Source organism: Candoia aspera, chromosome 2 (assembly GCF_035149785.1).
Source record: "Candoia aspera isolate rCanAsp1 chromosome 2, rCanAsp1.hap2, whole genome shotgun sequence".
In the NCBI taxonomy this organism is placed as follows: Eukaryota; Metazoa; Chordata; class Lepidosauria; order Squamata; family Boidae; genus Candoia; species Candoia aspera.
Window position 1 is genome coordinate 253,497,580 of NC_086154.1, and position 17,402 is coordinate 253,514,981.

Below are 17,402 nucleotides of genomic sequence, written 5' to 3' on the forward strand. Positions count from 1 at the left end.
ATCTGGATTAAAGAAGAGGAGAGCAATCCATTTGGAATAAAATCCAAGATGATAAAACTAGCCCTGGGATTTGATTATAATTTGTTTTCACATTAAATAAATCACATTTGGATTTCCTACTTAAATATGTGTGGAACAAGCTACCCTTAGAACAAAGTATCTTTTGGGCAATGCTGTCATTCAAATGTTGTGTTGTACTTCCTGACTCAAAACTGCACACAAGCTGAGAATATTAAGGAAAAATGTAGTGAAATCTATCAAGTAAAGGTCATGTTCAAGGACCACACACTGTCAACAGGAGAGGAATAGCACATTTACAAAACTAATCATTAAACATTGAAGGCCATGTGTACTATTTCAAGTGCCACATCAATGCCTGTCCTCCAAAAGTTGGCTTCTCCATCAAGTGTTCTATTCAAACTGCTACCACTGTCAGTTTCTTAAATTATTGCTGTTTGAATAAAGAAAACCACAGAATAACAGTGTCCCCCACCCCATATTTGAGTTGTAAAACAGTGCCCTTTTTGCAGGAAGTTACTTGTCAAATATTTTATAGCACAGAAACTTTTATTTCCATATCACTTCCTCTCCTGATAACCTTATGCTCATCTCCAGCACTGTTAAAAAAACAAGATATTTCTCTCTTAGTAATATTGCAACAAGTCTCATGCCTGCAAAATATTGATACCTAATGCTAATCCTCCATACTGATATATGCCTTCTACTTCTCCATAGTTATTTTCATAATAACTCTACCTTGAGCACTCTGCAGATATTTGGACTTCTGCCCCAAAAATCTTCAGTGTATGGGACAGCAATGGCATGGTTTTGAAATCTTCCAATTTGAAAAAATTCCCAGATTGGATAAGACTGAGATGTACTACGGACAGTGAGTTACACAGTAGGAACTGAGGACCTTTTACTTGCTAAAGACTCTAGAATTACTCTTTGGATCTCATCAGTCTCATGGAAGCCTTTTTTTTGCAATAGTAAGGGAGGGCAATACTCCTTGGACCTTTTAAAGTGTTAGGATTCCCACTGGTCTAAACCAATAGGACATCTGTCCTTTGCAACTTGCCTTTCCTTTGTTCCATGCATAAGCATCTAGACTGGGCCAGATGGGTATATAGATAGGCCTGGTAGAGCCAGTATGGGGTAGTGAATAAGGCATCAGGCTAGAAACCAGGAGCCCATGAGTTCTACTCCCACCTTAGTCATGAAACTGGCTGGGTAACCTTGGGCCAGTCACTCTCTCTCAGCCCCAGGAAGCAGGCAGGGCAAACCACTTCCAAAAAACTTGTCAAGAAAACTGCAGGGACTGACTGCAGGATTCAAAAACTGACTCAAAGGCATACATATGCACACACATAAAAATGTTGGTAGTTCCTTTCCTTAACAGCATTTCAAGTAGCAAGGTGTGTTTTGTCCTTTAAAAACCTGTTGATGGGGAGGGGTGGTAACTGTGAGTGCTATATCATTCTATTAGGACATAGACAAAACAAAAATGGAAATGTTTTACAGACTGTCAGCTGTGTAAACTACTAAACTGTAATTCAGTTAAATTACTCTGAGGCATAATTGACAGTTCTTCCTATTAAGCTTACATCAACCAGTATTGATATGCAGAACAAAATCACACGCTGGTATTAAAAATATTAACACAGCATCCATCATTTTGGCAGATGTGTAGAAGTCTGGATCCCTAGTCAAGTTCTCCTCCAGGAAGAGCTAGATCATCCAGTACCATGAATGGATGACAAGGTGCCTTCAGAATGATGACATCCTCAAGTAGATTGAAGATTCTTTCCCATTTCCCCTGAGGATGAATAGCAACACCTCAGTAAGGTCACAGGTACATACATGTGGCACAGGGGATACATAAAGAGACATGACCCACAATATAATTAACCTTAAATGTTATGGCATAGAAATAACCCCTGTTTTGCTTCCTACTCCAATCTATGCATGTGTATGGTGCACCAAAGGTCAGGCCCCATAGACAATTTATTATATAAATCACATTAAATGTGCAAATTGGTGGCCATTTTCTTTTAAACACCCCTTTACTCATTTGACTCATGACCTCTGAATATTCCTAAGTGCAGTAATTTTCTCTGAAAATAATATTGATTAATAAAACATATTGTGACTGGCCTATAGAGCCTGACTTTTGTACACTCTGTATATACCAAGAGGAGAGGTGAAGGGGCTCCTTGGAGTCAATTTACTTTGAAATAAATCTCAATCTTTTCCTCCAACTGAACAAAAGAAAGTTGAAGTTTTAAACCAGATAAAAACACTTGGACTTGGAATGTGTTTTTGAATCACACAGAAGCATGACAAAATTCTGGAAGCATGAGGTTATTGTTCTTGCACACCTAACAAAATACTGGAATGCTTTCTTGAACAATAGGAAAATCCAGAAGCTTTGAAAGTTTTGGACCTCTTTGAGGGAGGATGGGTTAAGAAAGGGAGCTGTTTTGCAGTAGAGTTGTTTGCCATGCCCATATTCTTTCTATGGTCTAAGCTGCCTCTTATCCAGCCATTCCCCTGGCAGTGGCTATTCCCCCTGTCTTCCAAGGTCATTCCCACATACCATTACAGTTCCTTAGCTGAATTAAGTTATTTCAGATGGTTTAGAAAATCAGATCACTCAAACCTACAACTTGGAAATGGGTGTCTATTAACTCCTCTGTATCATGGAAGTGTCAGTGCTCACAAAACATCAGTGAATGGTTTGAAAATGATTAGATAAACAGTCAAAGTTTTATTTTCTGCTGAATACTACAGTAATGAAAATGATCTATCAAAAGAGGGACCATGGCTAGATTTTAGCAAGAGGGAGAGAGATATAATTGTCGAACTGATAAAATAAATGCCATCCTTCACATAAATATACCCTTTACATTCTGAATAATTATTTGAAGAACTGGTACTGAACTCTTGAAAAGATTGTAGATGGAGAAAATGTTCACCCTTTCCTTCAGAAGGAGCACAATTTCAGCAAACAAGTTCTTGTCTCTAAATTATTATTCTTCATCTGTACTAGATTGAAATTTAATCTTGGTATTTCCAAATAATACAGAAAATCTTGATATTCATTTGGACATACAGATTGATTATGGCACATACCAAATAAAAACCAAACTGGGTGGAATTTTAAGGAAGTCTGGTTATGTGAGAACAATATTAAGGGATTAGTAAATTAAAAAGAGTTAATCTACAAAGTGGAAGAAAATGGCATGTCTTAGAACTCTTACAGTGTACAAGTAGATTGGTTTTTTTTTGTTTTTTGTTTCGTTTTTTGGTGCCTTAAAGTCAGTGTTGACTCCTGGTGTGACTCCCTGGACAAGTCCCTGCATTTTTCTTGGCAATGTATTCAGAAATGGTTTGTATATTGTAACTAGGAAATAAATATTGTAGTTTGCAGAAAAAACACCAAACTTCCATCTCTACTTGTATCTTTCTACAATTCTTAGAAATTTTCCCTAATCCACAAATTTTGTTTTTCCCTAATCTAGAATGGGTCACAAAGTTTAGAGAACTGCATAAGCAAAGGAATAACTTACATTCCAACATGCACTATTTACATTGGCCCCAAAATTGTGGATGAGGTCAATGTGCTTAAAATAGCAGACTAAATGAATTCCTCTGACACCCCATGGAAATGCAACACTTCTCAGAGAAAAATCCTGATGGGTGCAGTGACTTCGTGACATTTTCTCAGATGAAAGCTCAATATTCGTCTTGATGGTTCAGGATTAACATCTTAATCATAATAGATGTTTTTCATTGACTATCTATCAACCATATTTGTGGCTTTGTCAAGTGCAGTAGCAGAACAGCCACAGTCATTCAGCAGCTCTCTGAGTAGAGGATTCACCTACCAAGGGAAGATGGGAATGAGTAAAAAGAATCTTAGTTTCAACCTGCATTTAACTGAGAGTTCATTACTTTATATTGTATAATCCAACAGAACTATTCACAGCGGGATCATTCATTCATTCATTCATTCATTCATTCATTCATTCATTCATTCATTCATTCATTCATTCATTCATATATATATATATATATATATATATATATATCAATCAGACATTTTCTGCTTTCAATGATGTTCTGTAATCTGCAGCAAGATATGTCTATTTTGAAAAAAAATTGTTCTGACAAGGGTATTGAACCTTGTGTGTAAGACTTTCCTGACTATATAACTGTTCTATGGGAAGATCTCTATCAAGTAACGCAAGTCATTCCTGAATAGCTCTACCAATGAGGATCACATTCCATCTCTGAAATCAGGTACATAGGTATATGGTTATTCTAGCCTAGAATACCCCACTAGAAAAAATGTTCTATAGCAATGATGATAAACTGCAAATAGAAAAATCAAATAGAGTAACTTTTTCTTTATGTTGCTTTGGCTGATTTGTCTAATTTTAAAAGAAGCATGCAGTCCTTAAGTGTCATTTGGAAGCCCGCTGCAAACAAGCCATTCAGATTTTGGTAAAAGTCTGGGGCACCAGGAGGAAGTGGGAGAGATAAAGCAGAGAACTGACAGTATTAGAAAGAGAAAGGATAATAGAGAGGTACAGACAAAAAGAAAAATGATGGCCCCAGTTGTCATTGACAGGCCACTGCTTAGAGCTTGCTCCAAAGGGAAAGGGGCCCTCCAAAGGAAACAAGGCGGACTCTGCCTGCTATAAATTGATGTGCCCTGCTACTGCACTGGATTCCTTCAAGAAGAAGAGTAATATAAAAATATGATGATGATGATGATGATGATGATGATGATGATGATGATGATGATATTTCTAAGAGGAGTTATAATATTAAAATGTAACTATAACATCTGAAGGACATTATGATTTTGGTATGTTTTACATCTCTATACCATCTCTTCAACAATTTCTGAGAAATCTTACCCCAACCTTTCCTTTAAAAAAGTTGTCTGAAATCTGATCTGTTCCCTGTTCAAATCTTAAATCTTGACTGGAAGATTTTAAGGAAATCAGAATTCTACCATTAATGAAAGTAATCATGAACTCTTGCAAATACAATTTATTTATAATCTTTCTCTGAAGAATGCAACCCTTACTTTGCAATCCTGATCTATAGGGGTTTTTCTTGGGCAGGGGGAGTTGACAAACAAGGAAAGAACAAGATCTAATCATCCACGGGGGGCAGCAGTTTACAAAATCAAGATGGTCGGCTTTGTCAAGTGTGCATTCATCACACATAACAGTTGCCGCTGTTGTCTTGACTAATTTTTACCACCCCTCTCCCCACTGCACAGTTGGCCCTGGTTCTATCATCTCCTACTTCATCCATACCACACCACACCACACCACACCACACACCACACCACACCACACCACACCACACCACACCACACCACACCACACCACACCATTTTACAACTATACATAGGCATACTGAATACAACTGCAGAAACATCAAAACCCAGTTAGAATCCAACTAATATACTTACACTCAGGTTGGGTTGCCACCTTGATGGGCTGTGAGCTTTCTCCTGGTCCCCATTCATTGTATGCCACTACTCGGAAGGTATAGGTCTCTTCAGGTTTCAGATTCCCCACTGTGAGCTGGAGCAACCCAGACTGGGATGTATTCAGTGCTCTCTCCCTAACCAAAAACAGCAATGCAAGGAACACAAATGTCAAGATGAAAGATTTCCAGACTAATGTTCTAGGAGGTTTCATATAATCATAAGGGACAGAAAACTGAGCAATGGCCATGATGAGCTGTCTAGGATAAACAGAAAAGAAGGAGTTCCTGTCTTGTTATGATCATTATCATTTTATATACCTCTTTTTCATTAGGTTCTCAATGCAGTATACAACGTCAAATCATCAATATCTCATAGTATAAAAGAAAAGCAACATCTAAAGCAATAAAACAAAAATACTGACAAGCATAAACTTAAAAAAAAAGGTTGGAAACAGGAGATTAAAGCACCAGCCAGGATTAAAGAAAAGAAGAACTGCTGAAGTGGAAAATAAAACAAAACAATAAGCATCTTCAATAGTTACAGAAAGAAAATCCCCCCAATTCCTACAAGATATCTGTCCAAATTTACTATTTATGATATAGCAGCTATGGTATTCATTGTAACTGTTCATCCCAAATAATTGGCATTGTGTACTGTTTAGAAGAAGTATATTGTAAAAGTGTCAATCAACACAACTTTATAGCTTTGTGGCAGTCAAATAATAAGCAACTGATCAATTTTAACTCGGTGGAAATCTTTCCATACAGGAAATTATATACCACTGGCCGTACTGAGCACCATTAGTGTGGGGGGTCCATGCAGGATGAGGCTAGAATACCACAGCCAGAATGGTATGGAGGGTTATACTAGATCCAGGCTGGGAAGCCCATCTAAAGGGAGAGAGGAAATAAGCAGGGGGAATCAGAAACCTGGGTAGGAAAATTGAAGCTCATTCATAAGGCAAAAATAGACATAACACTTAACAAACAAGGTATTTCTCAGAAAACATTTGTAAGCAGCTCTGATTAGAAGAAATGGATCAATTGTTCAGGAACTGAGTGAAGTTGTACTGAATCGGTGAAGTTGCAACAGGTCCATCCATCCACCCTCATACTGTGTACTTGTCCCAGCTTGATGGTTTAGGATTTAAGCCCTGGGTGGACAAATCATATGCCTGATATATGTCATCATTGGAGGAGGAGAGAAAGCAGAATGAGGTCCCTGACTCTGACAGACTGGGACCTGGCACCAGAGGTGAGGAAAAACCATGTCCCTCTGCTTCTAACTCTGCACTTGCTCCCAGATCTGATCCCAGTGTAGGATCTGTGCCACCCAGAGACACATGTCGTGAGATGGAGGCCATATACATATGATGAATTAATTAATTAATCTTGACTGTTCAAGAGAAGTCTGCAACTGGTGAATGTAAGGGGACAGTGAAGCACCAGGTTACATGGAGGGGCACTTTGGGGCTTCCACATAAACTAGTTCTTGCAGATTGCAGCTCAGCTGTGTTCAGATGGAAGCTGGGAACTTTCATTTAAAAGGGCAGCCAGACACTGCACCAATGTGTGACAGCTTAACCCTATTTCCATCCTTTAACTCTACACTGTATTCACCTCCCTGGAAAACCTAGCCAGTTGTGCTGGTACCTGACAGTGCTTTTGGTCCTGCCTGTTTAATCTTGTTGATCAATCAACAACTCAGCTTATCTCAAACTATTACTGTACAGTCCCTCTGCCTACTTCAACCCAGGACAGTTATTGGCTTTGAGAAAGCTTTGCAAGCTATGAGAACAACCTTTCAACCCTAATTTCAAAATCTGTCTGCAGGAAATCCATTCAGGCTACTTGGCAGAGCTACTTGTCCATTTTTTTGTCCATGGCATAAACAAAAACAAAAACAAAAATTTCCCTCCCTTGCTAGTTTCCCTCTAAAAAAAAAATTCTTCAAATTCATCCTAGTTTGCAAAGAGCAGCTTTGGAAAAAACATCTTCTGTGGGAAAATTAAGACAATGAGAAAGGATTAAAAACTCCATGATGCCCCTTCCATGGATAATGTTGGTTTGAAAAATTAGAAGAATAAAATTTGGCATTCAGAGATGTCTCCAATATTTCATTATGTTTGACCTTATTTAATTGAACCAATTTTATTTATCATGATAGGTGAGTCTCTATTTTGTCAGAAAAGCAATACTGTCTAAAAAAAACAAGCAACTTATTAAATATTGGACAGAATACACTGTTATGCCATAGATCACCAATTAATGGCCCCAAACTAGCTAATCTGTTTTCTGGGAAGGAGAGACAATAGTATTTTTCTTTCTTCACTCCCACCTCCCAGTATTTATTTCACAGCCTCTCTTTAGGCTACTGCGATATAAACAAAATTAAATAAATGAAGCACGGCAAAAAATTAAATATTTCCAATTTGCCCAAAGAAAAACTGAGTAATAGGTTCAGAGCTCAAAGAATTACAGACTATTAAATACATATCTGGATGAGAATTTTTCAGAACAAACAAGGTATTCAGCAGTAATTCTGTCCATAATTCTTTTGGTGTGCTCTGTTTTCATTGACATTAGATCTGAAACAAACGCAGTCGACCAAGCTCAGTCTGCCCCCAAAGTGAAGTCATGCTTCACTTCATCCCCACTTTCACCTCATATGCTTACTGGAAATATAGAGACGGTCTACGAGGACTGCAAAATACAATGGTTTAGCCATAAACAGTATTGATAACTGAGTCATTGGAAGGCAGTTTAAGCAATGCCTAACTCTGAATGTCAACTGCAGCATCTGATCCCATTTGACTAGAACCACTGCCTTTCATATTCATTTGCAGAAGATGTTCGCTTGCAGTTAATGTTGGGTCAAACCCTGCCTCTAAGTTTGTGAATGTTTTATGCTGCTTACCACCATTGCTGAAGTTTTTGTTCTTTTGTTTCACTCGCACAGCAATTTAGGGTTTCTTCTGAATTTTAGGCAATGACAGGATAGGTGGGTTTATGACGGCTTAAGGGTCATATATGGCTTTATGTTTATTTTCATTAGAAGCTCCTCTGCAGTTTCTCCTGGTGTTTGGGAAATATCTCAGGTTTGATTTTGCCCAATTTCTTATTTTTCTGACCTATCACATTCCAATATCTGTGTGTGTGTGTGTGCGTGCGTGTGCGCACATGTATATCGTTCTCATGAAAACTGAACCATTTTTTTCAACTGGACACACTATTTTTGCAAGCAGATTTTACTAAAGTGTCTTTAGTGTACAATGTTTCCCAAATCCTACATTTTTTAAGTTGTGCACTTTATTGCAAATATTGAGAACAATGGTTAGGCTGACACAAAGCAGGAGCAGACAACACGAAGCTCCACAGCCTCCTGCTTTGTGTCAGCCAAACCAAAAGACAGTAACAATTGGCAATTTTTTAATCCAACAGCAACTGACCACTGTTAACAGCACTCTGGAGCTCACCAAGAAAGCCCTTTGCTTCAACTAGAATTTGCAAAGTGGCAGAAGGGTAAGAAGCTTCTGGCTTTTGCAAATGGTGATCTGAGGCAAGCAAAGGAACACGAAGTTCCTTTGTTAGTGTCAGCAGCCCCTTATTTCTCCTATTGACTTCTATTACAAACTTGTGGAACATTCACTGGCTATGCATTTGAAGGCCACCAAACCTGTTGATCCAGTTTCTGACAAAGCCATTGCCTAATTTTCTAAATTTGGTTCAGGACCAGTTATTTGGCATCGCCCCCATTCACATGTGTTCCTCTGCTCTCAAGGCAGGAGGAAAGTCTGTTGGTTTGAGAGCCACTGACCCGCAGCATTTCTCCTATCACCTCTTAGGAATGAGGCCATTCCTCTTAGATGGGACCAGGAGGGTCCTGCTGCTGCAGACAGAGAAGGAAGGAGCAAGGAATGAAAAAGATGTTCTTCTCTTTCTCTGCTGCCAACCTTCTCCCCCATCTCAAGCAAAAATCCTTCATCTTCCTTGCTTTCCTCTCCTTCGCTGGCCCTTCTCTTCCCTCTATGATGAGCACCACTTCTGTACCTGGGCTAAACTCAAATCCCTCCAAACGTGGCAGATGCTGCTGTCAGAAATGATAGTAAAGCTTTCCTGGGGGCATGGAGGAATGGGCAATAGTAGCCACTTTTGGCCTGCATGTTTGACATTGTGAAGAGAGATCAGAGAAGAATGGGACAGGGAAGGCAAGAGAGACTGAGTCAAACTTGTTAGGAGGTGACAATGAGCTGTATGGCAGTTATTTGTGGGAACAAGGATCTTGTGGAATATCTTTCATGAGGTCAATATTCTCCTAAGTCGAAAACAGAAAATGTTGTTTGAGGTTCTAGTCTCTTCGGCAGTTAAACCATAAAAAGCCACAGAAGCACAGAATTTTCATATCCTACAGTGAGTCTATTGGAGACCTGTGGGTTGCTGGCACAGTATTTCCTCATAGCTGGTCTTCTTCTTCGCTTTTTTGGCAGAAACCACTGCTTTCCTGCCAGGTCTCCTTAATCTGGCTTCACCTGCCTAGGCAGAGCCTCTGCCATTAGAGTATGTCCTGTATAAATGGTAAGTGGCCCATCCCGGAACCTGAGGAAGGAGCCAGGGAAATGTGGAGATGAATCCTAAGTTGCTGACTAGTGTTCTTCCTCCTCCTCCTCCTCCTCCTCCTCCTCCTCCTCCCCCTCCCCCTCCTCCTCCTCCTCCTTCTTCTTCTTCTTCTTCTTCTTCTTCTTCTTCTTCTTCTTCTTCTTCTTCTTCTTCTTCTTCTTCTTCTTCTTCTTTTACTGTTCTTTATCCCATCTGTAGGCCAGGTTTTTTTTCTTTATGTCCTGTCTGCTAAATGCATATTTTTATTACATATTTTGGCTGTTTGCATGCTATGGTTTTACTTCTTTCTTGCACTTGACTGATGATTCATCCCAAATGACATTATCTGTTTCAAGATTTCCCCTATGAATATTTGGGAGTGGGTGATTTTGTCATTGTATATGTTTTTCTGCTATCCCTGCAAATCACACCATTCTTAAGGTCATCATCTTATTCAAGAAAGTATAAAATTCAGGAAGTCAGCTGGGGTGGGGCTTGTCTCCTCTCGTCTGGGGACACTGACTGAAGCAGGCATTTCAAAATGAATTGCCTGTATGTCTTTTGTCTTTGATTAACAGGCAAATGTAAGTATCATTCTGCACAGAGTGAAATAACTTGTATTGTTTATCAGGATAGCATTAATCAAGGTGATTAGTATTGAGTCAAAACCAACTTGATGGCACATAATCCATCAGTCCATCAATCTGTGTCTATGTGCATTGTTGGGTATAGTGATAGCAACATTCACATCTATATACTGACACTAGAGTGTATGGCCAGAGATGACAACTTATGGGGAGTTTGTAGGAAAAACTGCTTATATCACCTTCCTATACCTTCTAGAGGCAAATCACAATGCCTTCGTCTTAGTGAAGATACCCATAGCACATGTGCTTTCATCAAGGTTAATTCAACCACCTTGCAATGGCCTTATGATCAAAAATCTGGAGAGTAATCATATTGTCTGCACTGAATTAATTTGATTTGAAGGATATTAAATTTAAATGAAATGAAATGTGAATAGTTTGTCCTGACCATACCTATATCACTCTCCTGCTCCCACCCACTTTTCAGAAAGTGGCCCAAGATTACTACTCCAAGGCTACCTGCAGTTATTGCCCTGAAAAAACTTACTGCAGACTTGAAAAATGATGAAAACTGAGTTCTAGAAAGGATAACATGAGTCACATACATTTCTTTGTCATCCTACATTCCTTGCTATCTGGGCAAGACTTGGGGGAAAAGGACCCACAGGATCTTTTAAGTCTTCAGTGAAGTGGTCTGCTTAATGCCTGCAGTGATTTGCTCAACAACCGCCACAAAAAGGTCGTAAAATTGGGTCAGATTCATTTAATGACTGCTTCACTTAGCAAATGGAATTCTGGTCCCAATTGTGGTTGTTAAGTGAGGACTACCTGTACATCTCATAATGAAACACTACTGGTTTAAGCCTCCACAGGTTTTCTTCTAAAAATCACACTCTCTTGCCAGTGACCCTGATGGCTAAATCTGATGGAAGTTGAAGTCCTGAAATGTTGGAGGGCATAAGCTTTGAGGGAGATGACACAGGATTTCAGCAACTCAGGGATGTATAAGGGCTGGAGCCATGCCACAGAATGATGCAGTGCCAGTCATAGAAAAAACTGTAATTTCTCAAGCAAAATCACTGTTATTCTGCAACACCAGGAATCATTCAGTACTTAGGAGTAACAGTAATTTGTCTGACAATTTCTGTGCATGCCTCAGGTTAATGTCAGATCCGCTATTATTGTAAAGAGAAAAATAGCTCTTTTGTAAAAATAATGTATAAAAAAATGACTCAGTATTCTACCCAAGCACTTAAAGGAAACTGCATTTCCTTTAGTTTAGTTTAGTTTGTTCATGCTGAAAGCTTGAAAGTTCACAAGACCTGAGGCAGTCATCACCACAATACAAAGTCTTAAAGGGTTTTTAAAAAGTTTTCTTTTTTAATTAAAAGTGGTATTTTAAGCCCAGTGTTTAGCACCATACCCTCTAGCTAAACAAAAGATGATACTCCTTATGGTAGTAGATTCTGCTAGGGAATGATACTATGTTTTCTATTGTTAATTTCATGAAAATGTTTGCATCTTTACTTGCAAACAGCTCATTGTAACCTGTCCCCTCCACAAATCGTACCCAATTAAAAAATATATATCTATATTAGAAGAAACTATTTAAAACAGTTGAAAGGGTTTTTTTAAGATGAAAAAATAATTTGCAAAATAATTAACACAATGGTGTAGTTTGGCTAATCTCAAAAAGCTAAACAAGGTTGAACCTGGTTAGTATTTGGATGGAACCAATGACAAAATACTTCTGTAGTGTTTCACATGCCCATGCATTCACCTGGAATTGAGCTGAAGTTGAAGGAGACATTCCCCTTTTTACCTGCCTGCCTGTCAGTGTTACCAGGTAGACCAGACAGGAAACACAACCAGATAAGCTAATTCTACTTTACTGTAAGACTACATTAACAGAATCTTGCAAGTCTGAAAGTACAGATCTCCTGCCACCTGCTTTACAGCCTGAGAAACTAAGGAGGGTCACTTCTGGGCTTCTTGCTCCACCCACTATCCAGCTGCAGGCTCAGCTGTCTCTTATCTGACCATTCCCTAGGCAGCATCTCTTCGCCCCATCTCCCAAGGTCTTTCCCACATACCATGACATCGCCATCCTGACATAGATGGATCTCTAACTCTCTCCAGAATATAGCCTTTGCTCAGAAGGGAACCTACATTTGATGGATTTGACAGGCACAGATCCCAAGGTTAGAGACTCCTGATACAGAGCAGGTAAACAATTCCATATATCAGTGATGCTGAATAAGTGGAACTTAGCCACACACCTGAAGTAGGAAAGGAAGAATTTAGATTCCAAAATGTGAACTCTCCTCATTTGATAATGTGGGCAGATTCCAGCCCTGTAAATGGTCTGACTCAAATTAAGCCTTATGATCCACGTTCATTGTGCTTGCAGCTAAGGGTAGGTGGCCTCTCTGGAGCTGGTGGCTGAAGGAAAGAAGGGCTGATGGTGATGTGGCATCAGCCACTTCAAAGTAGATAAGGTCAGGAATCAGAAGCAACAGGGTTATCAGGAGTGCTGTTTTTTGTTATAGGGTATAATAACAGAATCTTGATAACTTGTCCAAGTTCTTCTCTATTGTGTCTTATACTAAACAAAACCAAGGTGAGGAGGTGGGGCTATTTTACTTATGTATGTATGTATGTATGTATGTATGTATGTATGTATATGTATTCCTGAACCTCCTCCTCCTATCACAATTCATTCAGCCCTTCCCCATCCCCAGGGCCAGGTTGATATTCCAAAATACCTGTTAGCATCAATAGCAAAGGTGGGGTGCTACATTTCAGGACTTATTTATTTATCTATTTATTGCTTTTGGAGGGTTTGAAGACTTTTTTTCCCCAAAAAATAGATGCATTTTGCTTAACATACAGTATCTGTTTTGCTTGTTTCCATGAAAATAACTGGAAAACTGTGGCTGAATGTCTGTATTTTGCAGATGAATTTCACCAATGTCAGGGGAGGAGCAAGTTATGGAGGGCTGGATAAAAGGGCTGTGGGTGGATGAGTTCCAGGTGTAACTACCACTGCATTCTCTGCCCATGTTGGCTCTCTCTATTCCCGAATGATGACTGAACACAGATGGAAGGTAAAGGGCATAGCTGGCAGTGTTCTAAGTAAAACTTAAATAGGGAAAATTAAATTAAATTAAATTGAAGGGTTTTTTTTTATTATTTGATTAGAGCATAACAGATATTTATAGTAAGCTCCAGGTGTATTATCTCTGGATGATCAAAATGAGGTCATCGTATTTCATCCTGTTGTTCAGGTCGTTGTGTTATAAGCACAATAATGAATGTCAAAATAATGGAATGTGTGTTGTGCCACCATGGCAGAAGTTCTGCCTTTTCATGCTTGTCTTGCATTGTGGCATCAAGGTACATAATGGGTAGAGCTTGCATCACAATGCAGATTTTACACAAGGATACTGACGGTTCAGATTGTTCTGCTCTTATATACTACCATCTTTCCCTTTTCTCTACTACCCTCTTTCTAAGGACTGACTTCTTTTTATTACCCAGGAAGCAACCATTTAGCTGGGCAACAACAGTCAAAGGAAATGTTTTCCCCACAGAAAGACCAGCTTTATCATGTTCTGCTCTTTCTATATTGCACCCAGCTGGTATACAGTAACAACAACAACAACAACAACGTTACCCATAAATTGAACTCAACTCTTGATGGCTTCATAGATACATCCATGAAGAATTTTTATCAACTCTATGGAAATGATCTTCCATGTCCACTGTCTAGGACTGTTTATCTCTCAGTCTTCTGAACTGGTCTTCTGAACCAGTCTCCCCTCTAAATACTGATCTGTACTGACCCTATTTAGCTAACTAGATCAGCCAAGGTTGGCTAGACATTGCCACCTGCTGAGGTAATCATGATTAGAAGAACTACTATTTAACTTCAAGAAATGGGGTCTCAGCATGTTTCCCACTCTTATTCTTTTTCATTCTTTTTATGTTGTACTATTTAGATGGTAAGCTTGAGAGCAGGGACTGCTTCTTCTATATATTGTTATTGATTGCTTTTAAGTAGCTGCAGGAAACCATGGGGTGAAGTTTCAGATGAAGATGCTCCAGTTAAATAAATAAACAAACAAACAAATAAGCAAGCTTAGCTCTCATGAATTGTAGAATAACAACATAGTATAGTAACACTTGCCTATGATAAACATCCAGAACACAAAGAAGTCAAAATGTTATATTTTTCAGTTTATGCTAGCTGATGAATTATTGAAAGCACTTCACTGGTAAAGTTGTATGAAGCACTGTCATTCTGCAGGATGATGAGGCACTTGACTTCACCTCAACACGTGGTTGAGACCAATTGACCTTGCTGAACTGCCTTGTCTTCACATGTGGGACTTCTCTGCATGGTTGAAGAATGTCATAGTATGCGGGAAAGACCTTGGGAGAAAGGGCAAAGAGATGCTGCCTAGGGAATGGTGAGATAAGAGACAGCATAGCCTGCTGCTGGATAGTGGGTGTGGCAAGAGGCTCAGAAGGGACCGTCCCTAGTTTCTTGGGGTGTAAAGCAGATGGCAGGAGATTTGTACTTTCAGACTTTCAAGATTCTGTTAATGTAGCTTTACAGGGAAGTAACATTACCTTATCTGGTCTTGTTTCCTGTCTGGTCTACCTGGGAAGGCTAAAACAGATGGAGACTCTCCCCACAACCACTCATCTCTCTTTTTCTCTTTTTTTCCTTACATTTGATCATGTCTGATTCTTGGTGACTGCCTGGACTACTGTAGTCCCTGAAGCTTTCTTGGCAAGATTTCAGAAGTGGTTTGCTATTGCTTCCTTCCTAGGGCTGAGAGAAAGTGACTGGCCCAAGGTCATCCAGCTGACTTTGTGCCCAAGACAGGACTTGAACTCAAGTCTCCCAGTTTCCATCCTGATGCCTAACTACTCTTAATCATCTCTTAATTGACTTTTAGTCTACTTGCCTTATGAAGAGATCTCAAAAATAGGAGACCTTATTACTATTTCTAAATTTCTCCTCGGCATCTGATGCTAACATTATACTGTTTAGATAACATGCAGTATTGAGAATTGTATCTTACCTAAGGTGAGTGAGAATCCATTGCATTTATCTCCTGACCCTTATGATACTTCAGAACAACGTATTACACAGCTATGTTTTTTCTCCCCTGAGAAACTATATACATATTATAAATACATTGATATATTTCATTTGTCTCAAGAAAATGTAATATATCTCCCTAAGTCCAGGGTGTTGCTTATGACATAGAAGGCCCTGAACTTGGGGCATCTTTATCTTTACAAATCTGTCAATTCCTCATTGTTGGGGGAAGTCTTACTGCAAGCCTCCGAGAACCACAGAGTGACAGCTGGGCTTCACTCTGGGTTTACCAGAGCAGGGCCACAACTGGGGGTGGGCAAGCGGGGCATGTGCCCCAGATGCCATGCTGGAGGGGCACCAAAATGAGTGTGGGGGGTGCCAAAATGGGTGCAGAATCCATGTTTGCCCCAGGTGACACAGACCCTAGTTGCGGGCCTGTATCAGAGTGGGACCTAACTTCTAGAATACTCTCCCCTCTGAAGTTTGTGAAGCACGTACTTTTTCATCTTTTAGGTATTTGCTGAAGATCCATCTTTTTGCCAGACCTTTTCTGTATGATCACTGGATGAACGGTTTCTGTTCCTACCTTCCTCCTTTAACTAAGCATTCTTACCATGCATTTTATATTTTGTTTCATTTCAGGTACAGCTTGCATACACATAGACAAATACACACAATGATCACAGGCTAGCTAAATGAGTGGTAAGCTTAAAAATAAAGGAGAGGAGAGTCTTCTCTAGAGTAGGTGAAACAGACTCTACACATACATACAGACTCAAAATCTATCTTTCTATCTATCTTTCTACCTATCTTTCTATCTCTTTCTATCTATCTTCCTATCTTCCTATCTTCCTATCATCTATCTATTGCTTCAATCACTAGGGTAAGTCTAGGGAACTCAGCTTGTATAATCCACACAGGTCGCAGAATCTGAATTTCCTGGGTGAAGAAGTCCTCCTGTTACTTTAGAGATATTGAACATGATCTAGACCTACCTCTTGATGCTCTCTCTGGAAAAGTAGACAGCATAGGTCTGAATGTTCCCTCTTGCCTCTGCAGGTGGGCGCCAAGTGAGACGGACAAACCGGCTGGAGACCAAGACAGGGACCACATCTCGGGGAGCAGAGGGGAGGACACTGGAACTTGGGATAGCTAAAGAAGGGGAAGGAGAGGAATTCATCAGGCAGACAGGTGGTGTAGGAGTTGCAGGGTGGGTGGGAAGCACTGTCATAGGTACAACTAACATTTCAGGAAACAAAGGGCTAGATAAGTCAGCTGTGACTAGGATGAACACAGGGAAAGAGAGAGAAAGAGATAAAAGGAAAAAAAAAAGAACTAGCCATAACACTTGTCTTTTAAAAGTATCAACAATGCAATTTGGTACAGAACTATATATTAGCCTTTTTAAAAAATTTCCTCCTCTTTTTTCTAACTCACTTTCCTGATTACAAATTCTTCATAGCAGGAACACCACAGCTGGGCTGCAAAACCTGGGTATTAGTTGACAGCCAAGAGATACAAACCTGTGCTTTTTGCTGCCATCTAGTAGCTATCTGGATTCTGCAGTCCAGATACGGTACCCCTATAAACATCCG

General features: G+C 39.5%; 1 protein-coding gene across 1 annotated transcript in view; it reads right to left on the reverse strand.

The window, feature by feature from the left end:
- The window catches only part of DCC (DCC netrin 1 receptor), a 652,649-nt gene that overhangs the window by 277,734 nt on the left and 357,513 nt on the right, over window positions 1-17,402 (reverse strand). The window contains exons 8-9 of the mRNA XM_063293179.1: window positions 16,803-16,959; window positions 5,492-5,646 (exon numbers count right to left, since the gene is read on the reverse strand). Of these exons, the coding sequence (XP_063149249.1) occupies window positions 5,492-5,646; window positions 16,803-16,959 (312 nt within the window). The remainder of the gene's footprint in view (window positions 1-5,491; window positions 5,647-16,802; window positions 16,960-17,402) is intronic.